This window comes from Cygnus olor, chromosome 7, assembly GCF_009769625.2.
Source record: "Cygnus olor isolate bCygOlo1 chromosome 7, bCygOlo1.pri.v2, whole genome shotgun sequence".
Taxonomy (NCBI): Eukaryota; Metazoa; Chordata; class Aves; order Anseriformes; family Anatidae; genus Cygnus; species Cygnus olor.
In genome coordinates, this window is record NC_049175.1 from 4,845,084 (window position 1) to 4,861,864 (window position 16,781).

Below are 16,781 nucleotides of genomic sequence, written 5' to 3' on the forward strand. Positions count from 1 at the left end.
CGGTGCAGGTGGCGGTCCCGGTGCCGGTCCCGCCGCCCCCGGGGATGCTCGGGGCGGGGCGCGGGGCGGCCCCGGGGGGGTCCCGGGGGGGCCGGGCAGCGCGGAGGGGAGCGGAGCGGAGCGGCCTCGCCCCGGCGCGGAGGAGGGGCCGGGGGCTGGCCCCAGCCGGGCGGTGCCGGCGGCCGGGCAGCGCTGGGGGGCGCGGGGCTGCGCCCAGCCGCTGACTCGGGCTTCTCCCCGCAGAGCCCCGGCGGCGCCGGCAGCGCGGAGGGCACGGGCAGCTCACTCCCGGCCGCCGGCCGGCTGCAGGAGGAGCGGCGGAGGGGGGCAGCCCGGCGCCGTCCGTCCCGAAGCAGCGCCGTGCCCGGCCGGGCCATGGGCAGCCCCGACTGAGAGCCCGCAGCGGGGAAGATGCCCTCCGCCGGGCGGGCGGCGGGCTTCCTCCTGCTCTGCGGAGGTAAGTGCCCGAGAGCCGGTCCCCTGGCGAGTTTGCGGGGCTGCGGGGCCGCCGGTCCGGCTCCGCCAACCTTTGCCAAAAGGCGGACGAGGTACGAATAACCCTAATACTTTTTCTTTGCTTTTTAAGCTCTAAAGCTAAGTTAGAACAGATGTGAGTTTCCTCCTCCTTTAAATTTATGACGTGAAAGGGAAGAATATTCAAGCGCGTTCCTATTTTAAGTTTCTACAAGATCGCTCCTTCTCTGTTGTCGCCCTCCCAGGGCTTTATGCGTCGTCAAATTAAATTGGGATTGGATTGATAAGTGAAAATGACCAAAAGATGAAAAGTTATTGAATCGTAACTTAGATGATGCTATCCACAGATGTCAACTTTCTAAAGTAAACAGAAACCCCATTATATCTCCGTTTCTTCCATATGGCAATGTTTGCCAATGCATTTCTGGTGTTTACGTGAGTAAATCAAAGTTGTTGTTTGCTCGAGAACGCGGCACAACCCTGCAGACCAAAAATGCAGTTCTGAAAAAAAGGCAAAGCCTAAACCAGCTCGGTAGTCCACCAGCTGGAACAACGGAGCACAGTGCAATATTAATGCTGTACTTGTGATTCTCTGTGAAAAGTGCAACAGCTCGCTCCTTCTCGTTATTGTTTCAAATTAATTATAGTAGTTCACCCCATCTTAAACTACTCTTTGTAAGTCAGAGGTTGTAAAGCCTCTGTTTTATATTATTTTATTTTTTTCATTTTCTATGCTAAAATATTTAAGTTGCCCCTACTCTTTCTCATGTTGGTATGTTATTTTTATCACCCTCTGATCTTTATAAAAACTCTCTGGTGCTCAGACCTAGGATGTCTGCGACTAAAATAGGTAGAATATGCATAGTCTAAGTACTTATTAAAAATGAATAAATAAATAGAATGTGTTGTATCCCAAGTCGTTTCACTGTCAGGAAGAATTAGCCATACTTGTATTGCTAATGGATGATCTATCATGCTGCTTTACTTTTGTCTTTGTATTTATGGCAAATCCATTTTCTTTCATGTTTATGACAGAGCTAAGAGAAATGTAATCTACCCAGGATCTTCAGTTTGAGGGGTATGGTTTATTTAGTCTAAATAGTGCATGTGCATTTGCTTGAAAATGATTTTCAGTGGTTTCAGTTTAAGCTGGACAGATGAACTTGCTCCTATCCATGCTGTGATCCCCTAGAAAATTGTATGTACTAAACACAATGGATGCTTAGACCACCCTCCTAAGCTGCTTTATTCCGATGGCTTTTTTCTTCTTCTTCAGTGTATCCCTTTCAATTGGACTGTCATTTGATTTTACTTTTCTAACTGTGGGTGGGGAAGGGAGTTGTCTCTGTGTCTTCTCCCTACTCCAGATAGATATCTAAACCTTTCTTCTTCAAGTATCCAACCTAAGCAGATGGATATCAGTTCAATGAGAGACTTGTTATTAAATATGACCATGAAGTGTTAACTCTTGGATTTGTCCATAGCTTGGAGGAATATTACAGAAGTTAATTTGAGTTGGACAGACTGCCAAGTAGATTTCTTTTTTAATACCACTTGCTTATACTTACCGTAAATATTATTTTTGTTTACTCTCTCAGCTCTGACTGGTGAGGCTTCATGCTTGATTCCCCTTAATTTTTACTAAAACCATGGGGAAGAAAAGTTGTATACATTTAGATCGTACTTCAGAGTAATTGTATTCATAGTCATTGCAAGAAGTCTAGCATATTAGCAATGTCATATGGGTGTCTGCTGCTAGAGAAGCACTGTTTCACATTGTTTAGATGTGTGACTCTAATTCCTATTTATGTAATAAAAGCTGAGTTGACAAGAGGACTGAGATCAGTCGTTTTGTCTTGGGGGCATTAGCAAAATCCCAAGGTGCAAAGAGTGCTAGTTTAGAAACTTGTGTGTGATGCCGCGGTGCCCTGGCAGAGGGAGGAACGCAGTCAAACTTTGTTGAGCTCCATCCTAGGGGAAGTCTGGAGTTTCTTCAGTGCTGAGTATGCCATGCCCTCACTGGACGTTATGAAGAAATCTCTCTCACCTGCATTACACCTGGCCATAGAGGATTGCCACCCAAGGTTAATATACAGTGATACCCTTGCACTCAGCTCCTGTTGGTGTATCTTTGGTTTACCTAACCTGTGGCATTTTGGAAAGGTTAGAATTGCAGTAGTTCTTAAGAGGGGTGCTCACAGGTAATCCAGAGATTTCTTAAACTTGGATAAGATTGTCTTTTACTAGGTGAGCTGGATTAATCAATCTGGTGAGCATGCTGTTGGTTGCAAGGATCAGATCTGGTTCTTTTCTATTGGCAGGCTTTGAGAAGTGCAGTAGACCATTTGTTCTGAAGCAGAAAGGCTGCAGCCTTGCTGCTTCTGCATCATGAGCAATGTGGGCGTCTCTTGTAGGCACTGATGTTGACATGAGGCAGCCTAGAAATGCAAAAAATAAAAGTAATGTCTCTTGTCAGGTTAAGCCTACTGTTGTTTCATCAATATTAATTAAAAGAAGTGCAGAATTATGTTATAGAATGAATATGAATATTTTTCAGAAGTGGGATGTGGGGTATGCTTAGTACAATTGTCTCATCTGGAAAGTAATTTTTGTTATTGAAGGAAGTACTTTCTAAAGGATCTGTTTTCAGTAAGTGAAGTTTGTAAGCATTACACTATGCGTGTTTTATAAGAATGAAAGGGAAACATGCTTCTACATGTAAATAGTAGGGATGCAACTTGAACACAAGCTCTCTTGAATACAAGCTATTTAAAACTTTAATTTTATTGACTGTGATCTGAAACTACTGATGAATGTATTAATTCTGGTATTCATTTAAGCACTATGTGGGACCGATTCTTACTGTGCACTTTCATGCTGCTAGGGTTACTGTTAATGTTTTATTTTGACTGGTTATAATTTACAAGTCCTGGCTCAACTCATGCATTCAGATCAAGGACAGACTTTAGAAACCAACTGTGCAAATATTGACATTCTTCTCCCCTAACTCTAGATATTTAGTGTAATATTTGTATTTCTTGATAGAAAAAGGATGTTTTCCTTTGAAAAAAAAAAAAAACACCTATGCGATTCTTCCAAAAAAAAGATAGCCTCTGCACTAATGTTTTTAGACCAAAACAGTGCTAATCGGATCAAATGGTGGAGCACAGGCCACTGAGTTGAGTCACAGACCAGGCTAAAGATAGACATAAATTTGTTTGTGTGCCTGTCATTTTGGCAGTGATCTGGTCAGACAATATGTGATTCTCATTTTATTTTCTTTAGATTATATTCCTGGCTGTAGGGCAAGGGAAAATGGAATCTGTGGAGAAAAGTGAGTGGTACTTTGTTAGATCTTACATATCACGTTTGGAGAGGGCATAGGAGCTGAGAAGAAACTTCAACCCCCGCTACTCTTTTTAGGAGGAAAAGAAATATCAATAAGAGCCTTTGGTTCTTTCCTATGTTGTTATTTTTCTCTGTCCCTAGGTTTAGTATCTTATGCACTGTCTCTTTTCCAGGCACCTAGCTGCCCACTGGTGGTGCCAGTGCTTCCCCTCGCTCAGGTCCCCAGCTGCTGCCTGTGCGGCCATGAAGCTGCTGCTTCACTTGCAGAGCTGGTGGCAGGGCTAACCCCAGCACTCCTCCTGACGTCTGGGGAAGGTGCCTCGCGCCATCCGTGTCTCTCCCCACTTGATTCCCATTGCTAGGTTCTTCACCTTCCAGTCCTTCCACAAAACAACTTTTGCACTGAAGTTCATAACCTGTAGGCTTTTCCATTTCACAAACAGTAATGGGCTGTTCGTTTTTTTTTTTTTTTTTTTTTTTTTTTTTTTTTTTGCTTTGGGGGAGAGATTTTAAAACCACGACTATAGGACCCATCTTTGTGCTATATGTAATTCCCTTACTTTCCATGGTTATTTTTGCTGTACCTTCTGTACCTCAGATGCCTGTATTTGCCTTGTCTTCTCACTGTGTGTTATAGGGCAATATTCAGCATTGGCTTGATTAGTTCTGCCAGTCATTCTGTTGGGCTTTTGGTCTTTGGCTTCATTCGTGGGTTTTGTTACTAACATAAAGACAGTGTAAAGGAAATTAATATGAAGATTATGAAAGGACAGCATTTTAATGCTAAAGCTCACATTCATTAAGCTTTGATTAACAGAAATTTCTTGTAGTATTAACATAAGCAGTCAGCTCATATGCCAGTGCTGCTTCAGCACCTGAATACTAGATACACATTGAGCAGTATGCCAGCATTCTGTTTTCCATCTGCGTGTTACATTACAGTCTGCTATTTTTCTTCTTCTTTTTACTGAAACAACAGACAGGACTGATGAGAAAACATGTATTTTGTTCACTCCCTCTTCCCCCTCTTCCTCCCTGCTTTGGGCCTTGGCAGGAGTGAAAGGATTTGCTCGTTTGTTGGTGTACTTGCTTTCCTGGCACCACTGCTCAGGCTGGTAACAAGGCAAGTACAAATTCTGGTCCGTGTAGGATTGGAGCTTGTTTGGGGGAAAACAGTCAGTAGATCTCTCCTCCATATCTTGTCTGGCAACTTTATGGTTTGATGCATTCAGCGTATTCAAAAGGAGATAGACCAACAGGAGAAAGAAGTCAGTAAGCAAGAATCCATAGCTACCACTTCTTCGGGGCTGCTGTCTCCCCCATCGCGTGATGTAGCGAACGCCAAAGTGCCACGGGTTGGGAAAAATACTAGGGGAGCTCAGTGTTTTCTGCTGAGCCCCTTTGTGTTTTTACACAAAGGTGGTAAGAGTCCATCTGTGATGGAGAGCAGGTTTGCTCCATTCGTACGTTGGCATTCTTAAGTTTTCCAGCAGAACTGAGGGTGTTGTTACCAGCTGGTGATCGACTGGCATTGTCTTTTGTTTATGAAATGTAACAAACTGCCCGGCACTGCTGATTGAGTTGGTCTATTTGTAATATTGCAAAACTGATTTTTAACTTAGACAGTAATTTGCTGAAGTGAACGAGGTGCTATATTCAGAGCATGCTGCTTCAGCATTGACATGTTTGTGGTGCAGAGTCAGGAACTGCTCTTAGTTCCTACTTTTTACTTACCCTTGGTTTGGCAGAAGCAGAACATTAAAATTCACTACGTTATTCAAAATAAAATTTGAAATTGTTTATTCTCCAGATGTATTTTTTTTTATTATTTAAAACTCTCTTACATTTTGGAAGGCAAACAACTGGAGCATTGCAAGGATAAATAAAGCACTTACCATAGGAGAAGGATAGATTTGAGGTTTGCATATTAGTTTGGTTAGATCAGGATTCAAGTTCAGTTAACAGCTGTACTACAGATTTGCTCTGTGTCTCGCTCTATCTCTAGTTTTCTCTTTGGTAGAATGCTGCCATCAATAAAACGCTCCTTTGCACATCATATATACTGTTGATTGTATATAACAAACCCAAGGCATAATGGGGCTGGCACAAAGTGGAGAAAATGTGCTGAAAAACTTTACAGAATTTCTAGAGTGATGGCATGTGCATTAGGCAAAAACAAAGCATCAGAGAAGCTGGAGGAAGCTATAGAGTAAGATCTGTTCAGAGGCTTCATTTTTACAACCAGATCTTGTCCTTTGTCAGTGAGATCTATTGGCCGCTTCTACAGTGTTTTGGCAAAGTCGCTACAGCATGAACCTTTTGACAAGTTGTAATGTTTATTAGGTTGCTATATTGGGTTGCTAGTTAATAAGGTTATTAAGAAAACTTTTGTTACTAAAAAGTGAAATAGGAAGTCAGCTGAGGAGTGAATAGCCAGTGGGATATTGCTGCTTTTGGAGTTCAGATGTTTTAAAAGTACTGTTAAAGGTATCTACAGCTATCCTATTCTTCAGATATGTTGTCTTCTCCCCCCATGTACACAGAACACAAAACTGTTTTTTTTAAAGATCACTTGTAAACAAAACAAAATACAACAACAACAACAACAATAAACACAAATAGTGTCAGATTTCTGAACCATAACTGTACTGGACGCTTTTCTTTTTCTTTCTTTTAACCTAAAAGAGGTGCTAGGTGAAAATGCTGAACTAAAAATGATCATCAGCTCTTTAAAGCTTAAGGGAAAATTGTAGTGATCACAATCAAAAAAGGGAATTAGAAGCTTTACTGGGATAATATTGCCAAAAATGTTGTTTGACTGAATTACTTCAGAAATTTGGCTAACTAAATCAGGTGATTGTAAAAAGAAAATGGATATATTACTCCTAATGGTTGTCTAATGGCTTTTCAGTGTATGCATTTAGAAAACTAATTAAACATTATATTTAACTGATATAACAAAGTTGCTTGTGTTGCTGTAATGGGTGTTTTTTTTAGTGTCCATTATGGCTTTCTTCTAAGTGAGACAAATTTTACTCTCAGATAATAGTATTAAACATTGTTTTTTTCCTAATTCAGAGACACCAAATTTTCTTATATAGACAATTTGATTATCTGTTCTCTTTGTGTGAAATGGCAAAAGTCATGCTGACGTCAGTAGACCAGAATTTCACATAGCTCAGAAACCCCTTACAGACTCATTTTGCCACTGAGTTAGAGCAGGCAGCCATTACTCCTGTCCGCACCGTTCCAAAGCTGTTTTGGAGATGAGACTTAAATCTCAGTGTCTTTAAGACACTAAGAAGTTTCTCTCCTTTTCTGTAGAGTAGATGCGTAATTTCGGGTGCCATTCCTTTATCAAGAGCTGAGACTCTGAGAATGGTGCCTGACAAGATTGTTGTAGAGCAGTTCCCTTTGACTCAGTTAAGAGTACACCTCCATAGTGATTAGCTTCAGGATTCTTTTGCTTTTACTGGTAAGGTGGCCTTCTATATCCCATTATCTACAAGTGGACACTGAAAAACATTTATGCAAAGAGAAATGAGGATGTAAGACATACGAGTAGCTTACAAAATGTTGGTGAGAATGGATTTGATTCTGTAGGTTATCATCGCCATCCTCACACACTGTTCCTCAAAAATTACTTCGCAGGTTGAAAATAACTTTTGTATTGCTGCTGTGTGTTTGGGAGACAGATACTGGCCACCAGTGTTCCTGTGGCTTGGCACAGAAGGGAGGGGGGGGAAAAAAGAAATCTGATTAGTACAAATAAAATGGAACACAAAGTCAAAGAAGAGCTAGACTTAAATAAACTTAGCCCATAATGTTCATGTATGGCTTTAAATAGCTGAATTTGTTTGAAATGAATTATGCGTGTTTGTTTGGGAATACCCAGTATAGAATGATTAATACATAATGACAGTCATCTCAAAGCAGGAGAGTTTGAAATGTGTATGTACTCTAGGGCTGTAATCAAGCTTTCTTTTACAAAGAATAAAAACAGACACTGGCAAATTATATAAAAATATTTCTAAATTACATTGCCATTGCTTTGTGGTCTGCAAGACTGTAAGACGGAAGGGTGCTGGTCGTGAAATATAAATACCAGGGAGTGGAAAGGAGAGCATAAAAAACTTTAATCAGGAGAGGGCTTAAAATTTTGGTGGATTTTACTAGGAAAAGGATCTTTTTTCTGAAAAAAAAAATAATCAATTGACAGGGGAATGAGAGTGGATTTGGGTAAAGGGCGTTGTCTGTTTTGGTTCTGTCATGTGAAATTGTACTGTGATAACTGCAAAGATCCGATAGAACTTTTGGAGCAAATGTTCAATGCTTGTTATTAGTGACACCAACAAAATGTTCTTTTGGCACCTCTGGTATTAAGAATGTTGTTTTGGAAAGCCCTTTAGCCAAGCCTTCTCACATCTCTGAGGTATCAGGACCAGTTTTAGCAAGAAATATAGGCACGTGCTTAGGATTAACCTGTCCCAGCAAAGCATTTTAAAATAGTCTTGCATGCTCTGAATTGAATTGCACAGACACACCCAAAGTTAAAACTGTAGCTGCGCGTTTAGGTCACAAATTTCTTTTTTTTACCCTTTCCTGGAGTATACATAGATGAACAACTGTCATGGCTCCAAAAGGCAGGTTTTCCTGGTGTGTTAGTAATGCACTACAATTAAATGTAATATCTCAGACTTCCTTTGTCACCCTGGATACAAAGGATCCAGCTAGTTTGGAAGCACTATCTTTGGAAAGAAATACAGAAACAAATATAAAGAAATTATAATTGCCTGTTACTGCTTTTGAGTAATTCAGGGTAAAGGCTTCTCTAGTTGAGGCTGTGGATGTTGTTGAGACATAAAGGACCAAGGGAGATGATTTCTGTACAATGATTCATCCCAATTAAGGAAAAAAAAGCAATTTGTTTAAATTTTGCTTTTGAACACACAAGTTTTAAAGTGATGAGGGGGGAACAATATAGCTCCAATATAAATTTTATTGTGCATTTCAATTCAGCATTGCTGACACGCTCTGAATGAGAAAGCGTTCTAAACGGTTTTATTGCTTTGCTCAACTTTTGCCTTAGAGAAGAGCAGAAGAGTTGTCCTAATTTGCTTTGCTAAGGACTTTTTTGGGCAGGGAGAGAGTTTATACCGCACATTTTTCCAGTTTCTGTTGTATTTAAAAATATGTACAAATGTTAAAAAAAAAAAAAAACATTTAAAACACTTTCTGCTAATTCAACAAGGAGGATTTTAAGGGATTTTAAAGGATTTTAAATATAAATTTCCTATAAAACCTCTATTTAAAAAAAAAAAGGGAAAAAAAAAAACAAATTTTTTTCCTTATACTATTGATCCAGCCTGTTATTATTGTGGTAAAGGTCCTTATTTAACTACTTCTCTTCTTACATTTTAGTCTATTAAAATTTGAAATGAAAACTGGACCAGAAGTGTCAGGGCAGTAAATGCCTAAAGAAAGTAAGTCTGGAAGGCCTCAGATTTTTTACTTCTTGCTTTATCTCCCTCTCCCCTTTCTGGCTGCCACAGGTTCCATTTTGGTTTGTATTTTGACAATATTTTTTCAAAAATTTGTTCAAGCCTTGCCTTCTAGCATCATGCAGCTAGGTGGGAATTCTGTTTCACTGTACCAAAAAATTCCATCCTTTGCCTTTGCACAGGAAATCTTGGCATCGTGATATAGATATTCTAACTACCTGACAATTTGAAAGCGGATTATAAGAAGCTATACAATTCTGTACTTTTAGCCTTTCAGGGTTTATTTGTCTATGACATGGCTTCCAGGAGACGATAAAGGAAATGTATGTGAAGTATTTAGGCCAGTAATCCCAAACTTAGTTTAAGTAGTTACCGTCAGAATAACGAAGAGAGTGGTAACAAGGACTTTTCCTTATTTTGTGAAGCGTTCTGTCACTAAGAATCCTAATGAGATGGGATTTTCTTTTTCTTTCCATGTTGATCCTTGGTGGTGGTGCTGATGCAAGAATTACCATATGGAGTTAACACTAAAACTCCATCTAGCACAGCGACATCATCTCCTGATGAAGACTGGCAGTATCGAGTTTTGAATGGTACATTTTGGCTTTCATACCTCTTGGAATGCAGAGGATAACAACAAGAAATTCAAGAAATACTGATTTTGAAGAAAGGTAGAAATGACTGGCAATATTCATTCACAAAGGCTGCAATCACTGTGGGATTTCTGTCACCGGGAGTATTTTAAGAACAGGTAGGACAAGAATGCATTGAAGTCAGTTATGCATAGTCATTCCTACTTTTGGTGAGTTAGATGACCTCTGAAGGAAACTTCTGACTGATGATTTTGTGCTTAGGGTGTAAGAAATAGGATGAATACAATCTTTGTATATCTGAAGCTAATGCCTGGTGTTTGATCAATCAGCACTCTTTAAGAGAGCATGATACCTTGAGTCTGTGTTCAATGCAATTTGAGAGTCAGTATCAAAATACGTATGTTGTTAATCACCAACAGCTGAGTAGACAGGAGCTGGATGCCTTTGATGTCAAGGCAAGCTTCTGGAGTTTCTGGTTTCCAGGGTCTTCAAGAATTTCCCTGGGGATATAATTGATATGTGGTTGTCTTTGTCTTTTTTAAAAATCAAGTTCTAATACCATGCTCACAGTTCTCAAATCTCAGGCAATGAGTTGGGGACTGCACACTTGTACTGAGCATTTCCAATTAGGGCCTTGAAAAAATTCTGTATGCCTATGGTCTAACCTTGTCACCCAGATGAATAGAGGCAGAGCTCTTTTTGTCAGTGAGGGAAATGCATTGGAGTGATAAAACTTACTGAAATAGACATAGGATATGAGGATCTATTTTCTTAAGAGTTAAACTGGATTTATGGTTTGGGTAAGCAGCTCTTACAACTAAATGAGAAGGTAATGATAGCACAAGGACTGTGCAAAATCAGTGCCAGGATTGTAACTCTACCATCAGTGTTTTACACCCTGAATCCTAATTTGCAGTTGTCAGGACCGTTTGTCTCTGACTTCTGCTGCTGAGAATTCTTCTGCAGTTTTCCTTTTTATCAGTGCAGATAAAATCTTTGCTAAATTATAATCTTTGAATAACTTCATCTTGTACTTTTTCATTGTTGGTTCTGTTTCACGGTTGTCTTTCACTGCAACAATAAATTCGTTGTAACTCCACAGCATTTTCAAATTAAGTTGTTTAAGTTTAAATGTGCGTAATTTAAAATGGAGTTTAGGGCATGAGCTACTTAGCTGCTGTTGGTCAGCAGCGCTGGTGTTGTGGAAGGAACTGGTGGTGTTTTACAGAATAAAACCATGGGTAGTAATGGTACAATCCTATAATGTTATCCTATTTCCCATTTTGAAGACACTTTTGTTTACCATGTATTTGCCAGCATGGCATAACAGTATGTTGTATCCTATTCTGAAGACAAGGTAGAGACAGAAAATCAGTAAGAAGAAGTAGTAGACTACATTCTTCCTTTCCAAGGACTGAATTTAATCCTAGTTTGTTTTCATTTAAAGCAGAATTGTTAACTTGTCAACTTTTCTGGGATTTGGATGGAAACCTCCAAATGTGTGGAACTGCTGTTGAAAATGGAATTGCACTGGGCTATGTGATTACCTTTCCAAATGTTCTGATAAATAGAATAGACACTGTCAACAGCATCTGTGACTTTTAGACATGTGAATTTTGTCTGGGATAAATGTTGTTGTTCATCTCCCCCCTCGCCCCTGATTTTGAATAGCTTGTGAAACACCATCAGTTTTGCAATAGAATGAAAACCTTGAGACTTAAGTCTTTTTCAGGAAGGAGCATTAGTCTTACAGAGTTGGCTTAGAGAATCCACAAAACATGTCATCTTTACTTGCTCATGACAGACATCTCCTTTTGGCAATTTTAATTAAGACCTCCCTTAGATATCACTAGATAAGAAGTGGATACACTCATGTATTAAGGAACGGGTAGCCTAAAACACTGATAACTCTGAAGTTTTTTGTGCTTGTGCTTTTGTTTTTTAGAAGCCCATATGTAGTTTGGGTTGACCAATCCTCGCCAAATGTATTAATGTATTGGTGCTTTAGAAAAGATGAAAAAAAATTAAGTTGCCAAAGAGTGAATAAATTCAAAATAATTGTATAAAACAAACAAAAAAAACCCAAACCCATAAATTAGTGCAGGTAGTACACTCCAGCTTCTCTGCGTATGGTTATGTTTGGGGACATTCCAGCAAAGTTAGTGTTAAAATGCTTGTTTCTTTTCTGTTGCTGATGGCAGATCTACTTAACTGGGAAAAACAGACCTCTGTGAAGGTGAAAACAAGAAACTGTCTATGCACAAAGTACTGTCAAAAGCAGAATGGGCAAGATTTTCGTATAATGGTTCACCAGTGTTTTTAATGGGGTCATATTCTTTTCTAACATCAATTAATGAAGATTGTGTTTTCCTCTAGACTTCAATTAGCCTGCAGATGGTAAAATAATTGAGACAAGAATGAAATTGCCACTATTATTAATAGAAGGGTTTTTTAGTTTCAGTTTTCCTTTTAAAGTTGCTGTGTGTGCTTCAGGAGAACATGTACATTGAGAGTGATTTCCATTCCTTCCATCAGTGTAGTTTTTCCCGACATTAATTAATGAAAACTAAATTCAGTGACAACTTCCAGAGTTTGCAAATTACTTTGGAATAAAAACTGAAAGGGAGGTATTTCCCCATTTATCTCAGAGACTTTAACATTGAAGTCTTTAAAAGTCATTTAAATAGGGTCCTTGGCAACTCCCTCATTGCTGATCATTTTAGTGGAGTTGTTTAGGCAAAGAATTTATCCATTTGGGCTTTACGAGAAACAAACGGACAGTGACGGACATCATGATTTTGCAACTTGTCAAGTATGCAACCAAGTGTCTGTAGGTTTTGCTTGGTTTCACTCGGTAGGGTGGTGGTACTTAAATCATGTTTTAGCTCAATACATGATGCAGGGATGCTGGTGGTCATTCTCTTGATGTTGGTGTTTCTGTGTTGTGCTCCTGGCAGCTGAATGTCCAGGGAAAACATGTTACATTTTGCTCTCTGGTTCTTGAACTGTTGGCCTCATATTGTGGATGGTCTGTCAACCATAGTTATCCATGAAGTAACCACGCAGTCATTTTAAACAACTATTTCAGTGGTGCTTGCAATTACGATATTGATGATAAACATGCATGTTGTTCTGAAAGAAAGGATGAGGGTTATGAGAGGTATCATCATACAAAATGCAGGGAACCTCTGTTGTAGGAGGTGATACTCTGTAACCAATTTTGAATACTGCAGGTCATTAGACTTGTCTTAAAAAGATGTTATATGAAGTGCCTACCTGCCCCTCTATTTTGTTTTGTTTTTGTCTGTTTTGCATTAAAAAAATAGCATGCATATTTAACAGTGTATAAGAAAATCCATTCAGCAAGAAAAAAGTCAAAGCAAACAAAAGCTTCAGGCTGTCTAGTGAACTTCAGAGCATTTACTTGCTGCTGTTTAGGCACAAAAAAAAAAAAGACTAAGTAGTTTTCTGGAACAATGGCCATTTTCATTATAGGAATTTTAAAAATATGCTTAAATTTAAAATCAAACTGTTTTCAAATACTAAAGGTTTGTCTGGTCTGTGTGCAGCTGTCAGGTTACTTGGCTTGGTTTGTTTAAATTGGAGATCTGTAAAGTAAGGATTAATCTGATTAATCTGTAAGGTAAGGATTTCCTCTTTGTACACTTAGGCCTGCCAGATCTGGTCCAGGGCAGTTCTGGGCACTGATGTCATATACTTTAGGTGTCATATTTTAGCAACTGTTGATTAACACTTTTTCCTGTCAGCAAAGCTGGATACATTTGTCAGTGAGAAAGTGGTGGGAAAAGAAATGACCACTTCTCGTCGTGTTGTCACATCTCCAAGCAGTTGTGGTATTAAGCTCTGCTTTCCTCGCAGTCGGTATGCAAAAATGAATGAGGCTGTTCTAGTAGGACTTCTGTTTTTATAGTTAACCGAGCTTTGAAATTGTCTCCTAAATCATCCTTGCCAATAGCATTAACTACCCTTTTGCTGGTAGTCAGAGATTATTCTACAGTAAGTTAAAGGGTAACTCATCTTCTTCTGTGATGACAGGAAACATGGAGGGATGTAAAAGATAATGGCTAATTCAAAGCAGATCACTCCACTCTGCTTCTGGAAATCCATCAACTCCATTCAAACGCAGATTTGAAATTTTGCAACAAACTTTGAAAGCTCTTTCCCTTTCGCTGCCTCAGTAAATTGTTATCTGGGGGAGGATGATGCAGATGCCCTTGAATTATGATGCCTTTCATTACAAAGGGGTGAATTGCACATCAGCCTGACATTCAGAAGCCTGAAGGATTCAACTACTGTGCTTTTTTTGTGCTTGAAAAAAAGGTAAAAGATGGATGCAAAATGGACAAGTGATGTGGTACTAAGGAAAGGTCTTTATCCTTCCTTCTCATTTTGCAGAAACAAGCACCTGAAAATGCATCATTGAAAAATGTACTCATGCAAATATGAGTCATCCCAGCTGTAAGGCTGGAGTCGGTACTGAGGTGACGGGGCAGGTGGAGCAGCAGAACAGCAGGTGAATTGATCCTTGAGTAAACACCTGTGTTTGCTTTTTGGTTTATTTTCTTTTTAAAGAGAGCTGCAGCAAAAGAACAAGGAAAATCTGATGTAATAGCAAGCCATAAAAGGATATTTCAGAGGGCTGATTTTTCTTAGAAACAAGCTGTACCTAGCTCTCTTCACTTGACAGTTCCATCCATACTTCCTTGCTCATCACTTGAGGTTGCTTCTGGTACGCAGAAGCTAGTTGTTTTGCCTGACAGCCAGGTAGTTGCTGTTGTCGCTGTCTGCTTCAGAAACATTGGGTGAACAATTGGCTAGCGGGTCAGGCTCAAAGGGTTTATAGTAAATGGGGTTACGTCAGGCTGGCGGCTAGTCACTAGTACAGTTCTCCAGGGCTCCGTTTTAGGGCCAGTTCTCTTCAATGTTTTTTATGAAGGATCTGGATGCCAGACTAGAATGCATACTAAACAAGTTTGCAGATGGTACTAAATTAGGAGGAGCTGTTGAGAGGCCTTGACAAAGAGAGATCTCTCTAGAGAGAGATCATGACAAATTAAAGGACTGGGCAGTCGCCAACTACATGAAATTTAGCAAGAGCAAGTGCTGTTTTCTGCCCCTGGGATGGGGCAACCCTGGATATACACACAGACTGGGGAATGAGTGGCTGGAGAGCAGCTCCACGGGAAGGTATTCTGGGGGATGTAGGCAATAGCAAGTTGAACACAAGTCACCAGTGTGCCGTGGCAGCCAAAAGGGCCAACTGCATCATGGGGCGCATCAGGCACATCACGTCTGATGGCACAGCACCGCTAGCTGGCTGAGGGAAGGGGTTGTCCTGCTCTGCTCTGGTGTGGCCTCACCTCGAGCACTGTGTGCAGTTTTGGGTGCCACAATGTAAGAAAGACTTAACTCTGTTAGAGTGTGCACTAAGGAGGGCAACAACGATGGTGAAAGTTCTAGAGGGGATGACATCAAAAGCAGCTGAAGACACTTGGCTTGTTCTGCTTGGAGAAGAGAAGGCTGAGTCTATGAAGTGATGTTTACTGTGTATGCAGAGGTGTGACCAACAAAGCATTTCTACTGAGTGTGGACTTGGTCTAGATCAAGATCGTTACCCTTGATTTTCTTGGGACGTAATACTTCTGGCAAGACCAAGTAAAGCACACGAAAATGCAGACTCAAACTCCGTGCTCATGGGGAAACTTGGTGATGAAAAGGCTGGCTGGAGACAGGAGGAACCTACTTTAAGTCTCCAAAACACCCTGTAAAACACTGTGTCCAAGACAAAATTTAAGAGGAGACACCTGTTCTGAGAAGCTCCTTTTGGAGGTAGATGCAGAGTCCAGATGCTTCTGTTACAGCAACTCTTAATCTTTGAGTACAGAAGTAATTTACTTAGGCAGCATTTAGATATGATAGTCACGGACACTATAAAAAAAACTATGAAGTAGAATGTTTTTGCTAGGCAATGATTATAATTACTCGCAACTCTTGATACGTATCATGTAGCGTGAACCATTTTTAATTTCCTGAGAACAATGCAACTTAAGATATCTTTCTTCATCAGGCTGCTTGATTTATTAGAAAACTGCTGGATCCATGTATCAAAAACTCTGTTACTGATCATTGTGCATCATTCCTACTGTGAAAAAGAGGGAAACATGGTAGCTTGTGTGTGTTTAAATGCAAACATTTTAACATGCTATACATCTCTACCAGCTCTGCCAAAGATAAATCAAAATTCAATGCCATCCCTTCACAGTCATTGTAAAACAGAATAGGAGTTGTATTATTGAAGTGGTTCCACTGCTACCACATGCAAAAGAGATTTATTGAAAAGAGGGGAAAAAAACACTAATGAAATAAACAGATTTACAGTAAAAAACATTATTACAGTGTAGCTACGCTGTTTAACAAATGCCTTACAGAAAACTATACGATGTGCCAACAAGTCTATGTTGATTTTTTCATTGCAAGCTGATTGACAGTGATGAAATTAATCTTAAAATAGATGTATTTCCAGTACAAGTAAGAGTTTTACCAAAGGAATTTGTTTGACTTATCCCTTACAAATTCAAAATGTTGTTACTTGAGAATCAAGCAGTTCTCTTTGGTTCCAGAATGTTAAATGATTGGGAGGGGGGAAAGGGGAGGATTTATTTTTATGATTATTTTTAAAGGTGGTAGGAAATAAGATAACCACATGCCAAAAAAGTTTAAGTTTTGTACAAATGTTATGACAAACTCTGCTGCCTTCAGAGGGCTTGGACCAATCCTTATGACTCATCCTCTTTAATAAATAAATAGTAAATCCCTGAATGAGCACATCAACAAATTTTCATCC

General features: G+C 39.7%; 1 protein-coding gene across 1 annotated transcript in view; it reads left to right on the forward strand.

The window, feature by feature from the left end:
• The first annotated feature begins 276 nt into the window (after nt 1-276).
• Nucleotides 277-16,781, forward strand: part of RET (ret proto-oncogene) — an 83,149-nt gene continuing 66,644 nt past the window's right edge. Inside the window, exon 1 of the mRNA XM_040564043.1 lies at nt 277-457. Coding sequence (XP_040419977.1) covers nt 412-457 — 46 coding nt within the window. The 5' untranslated portion in view covers nt 277-411. The remainder of the gene's footprint in view (nt 458-16,781) is intronic.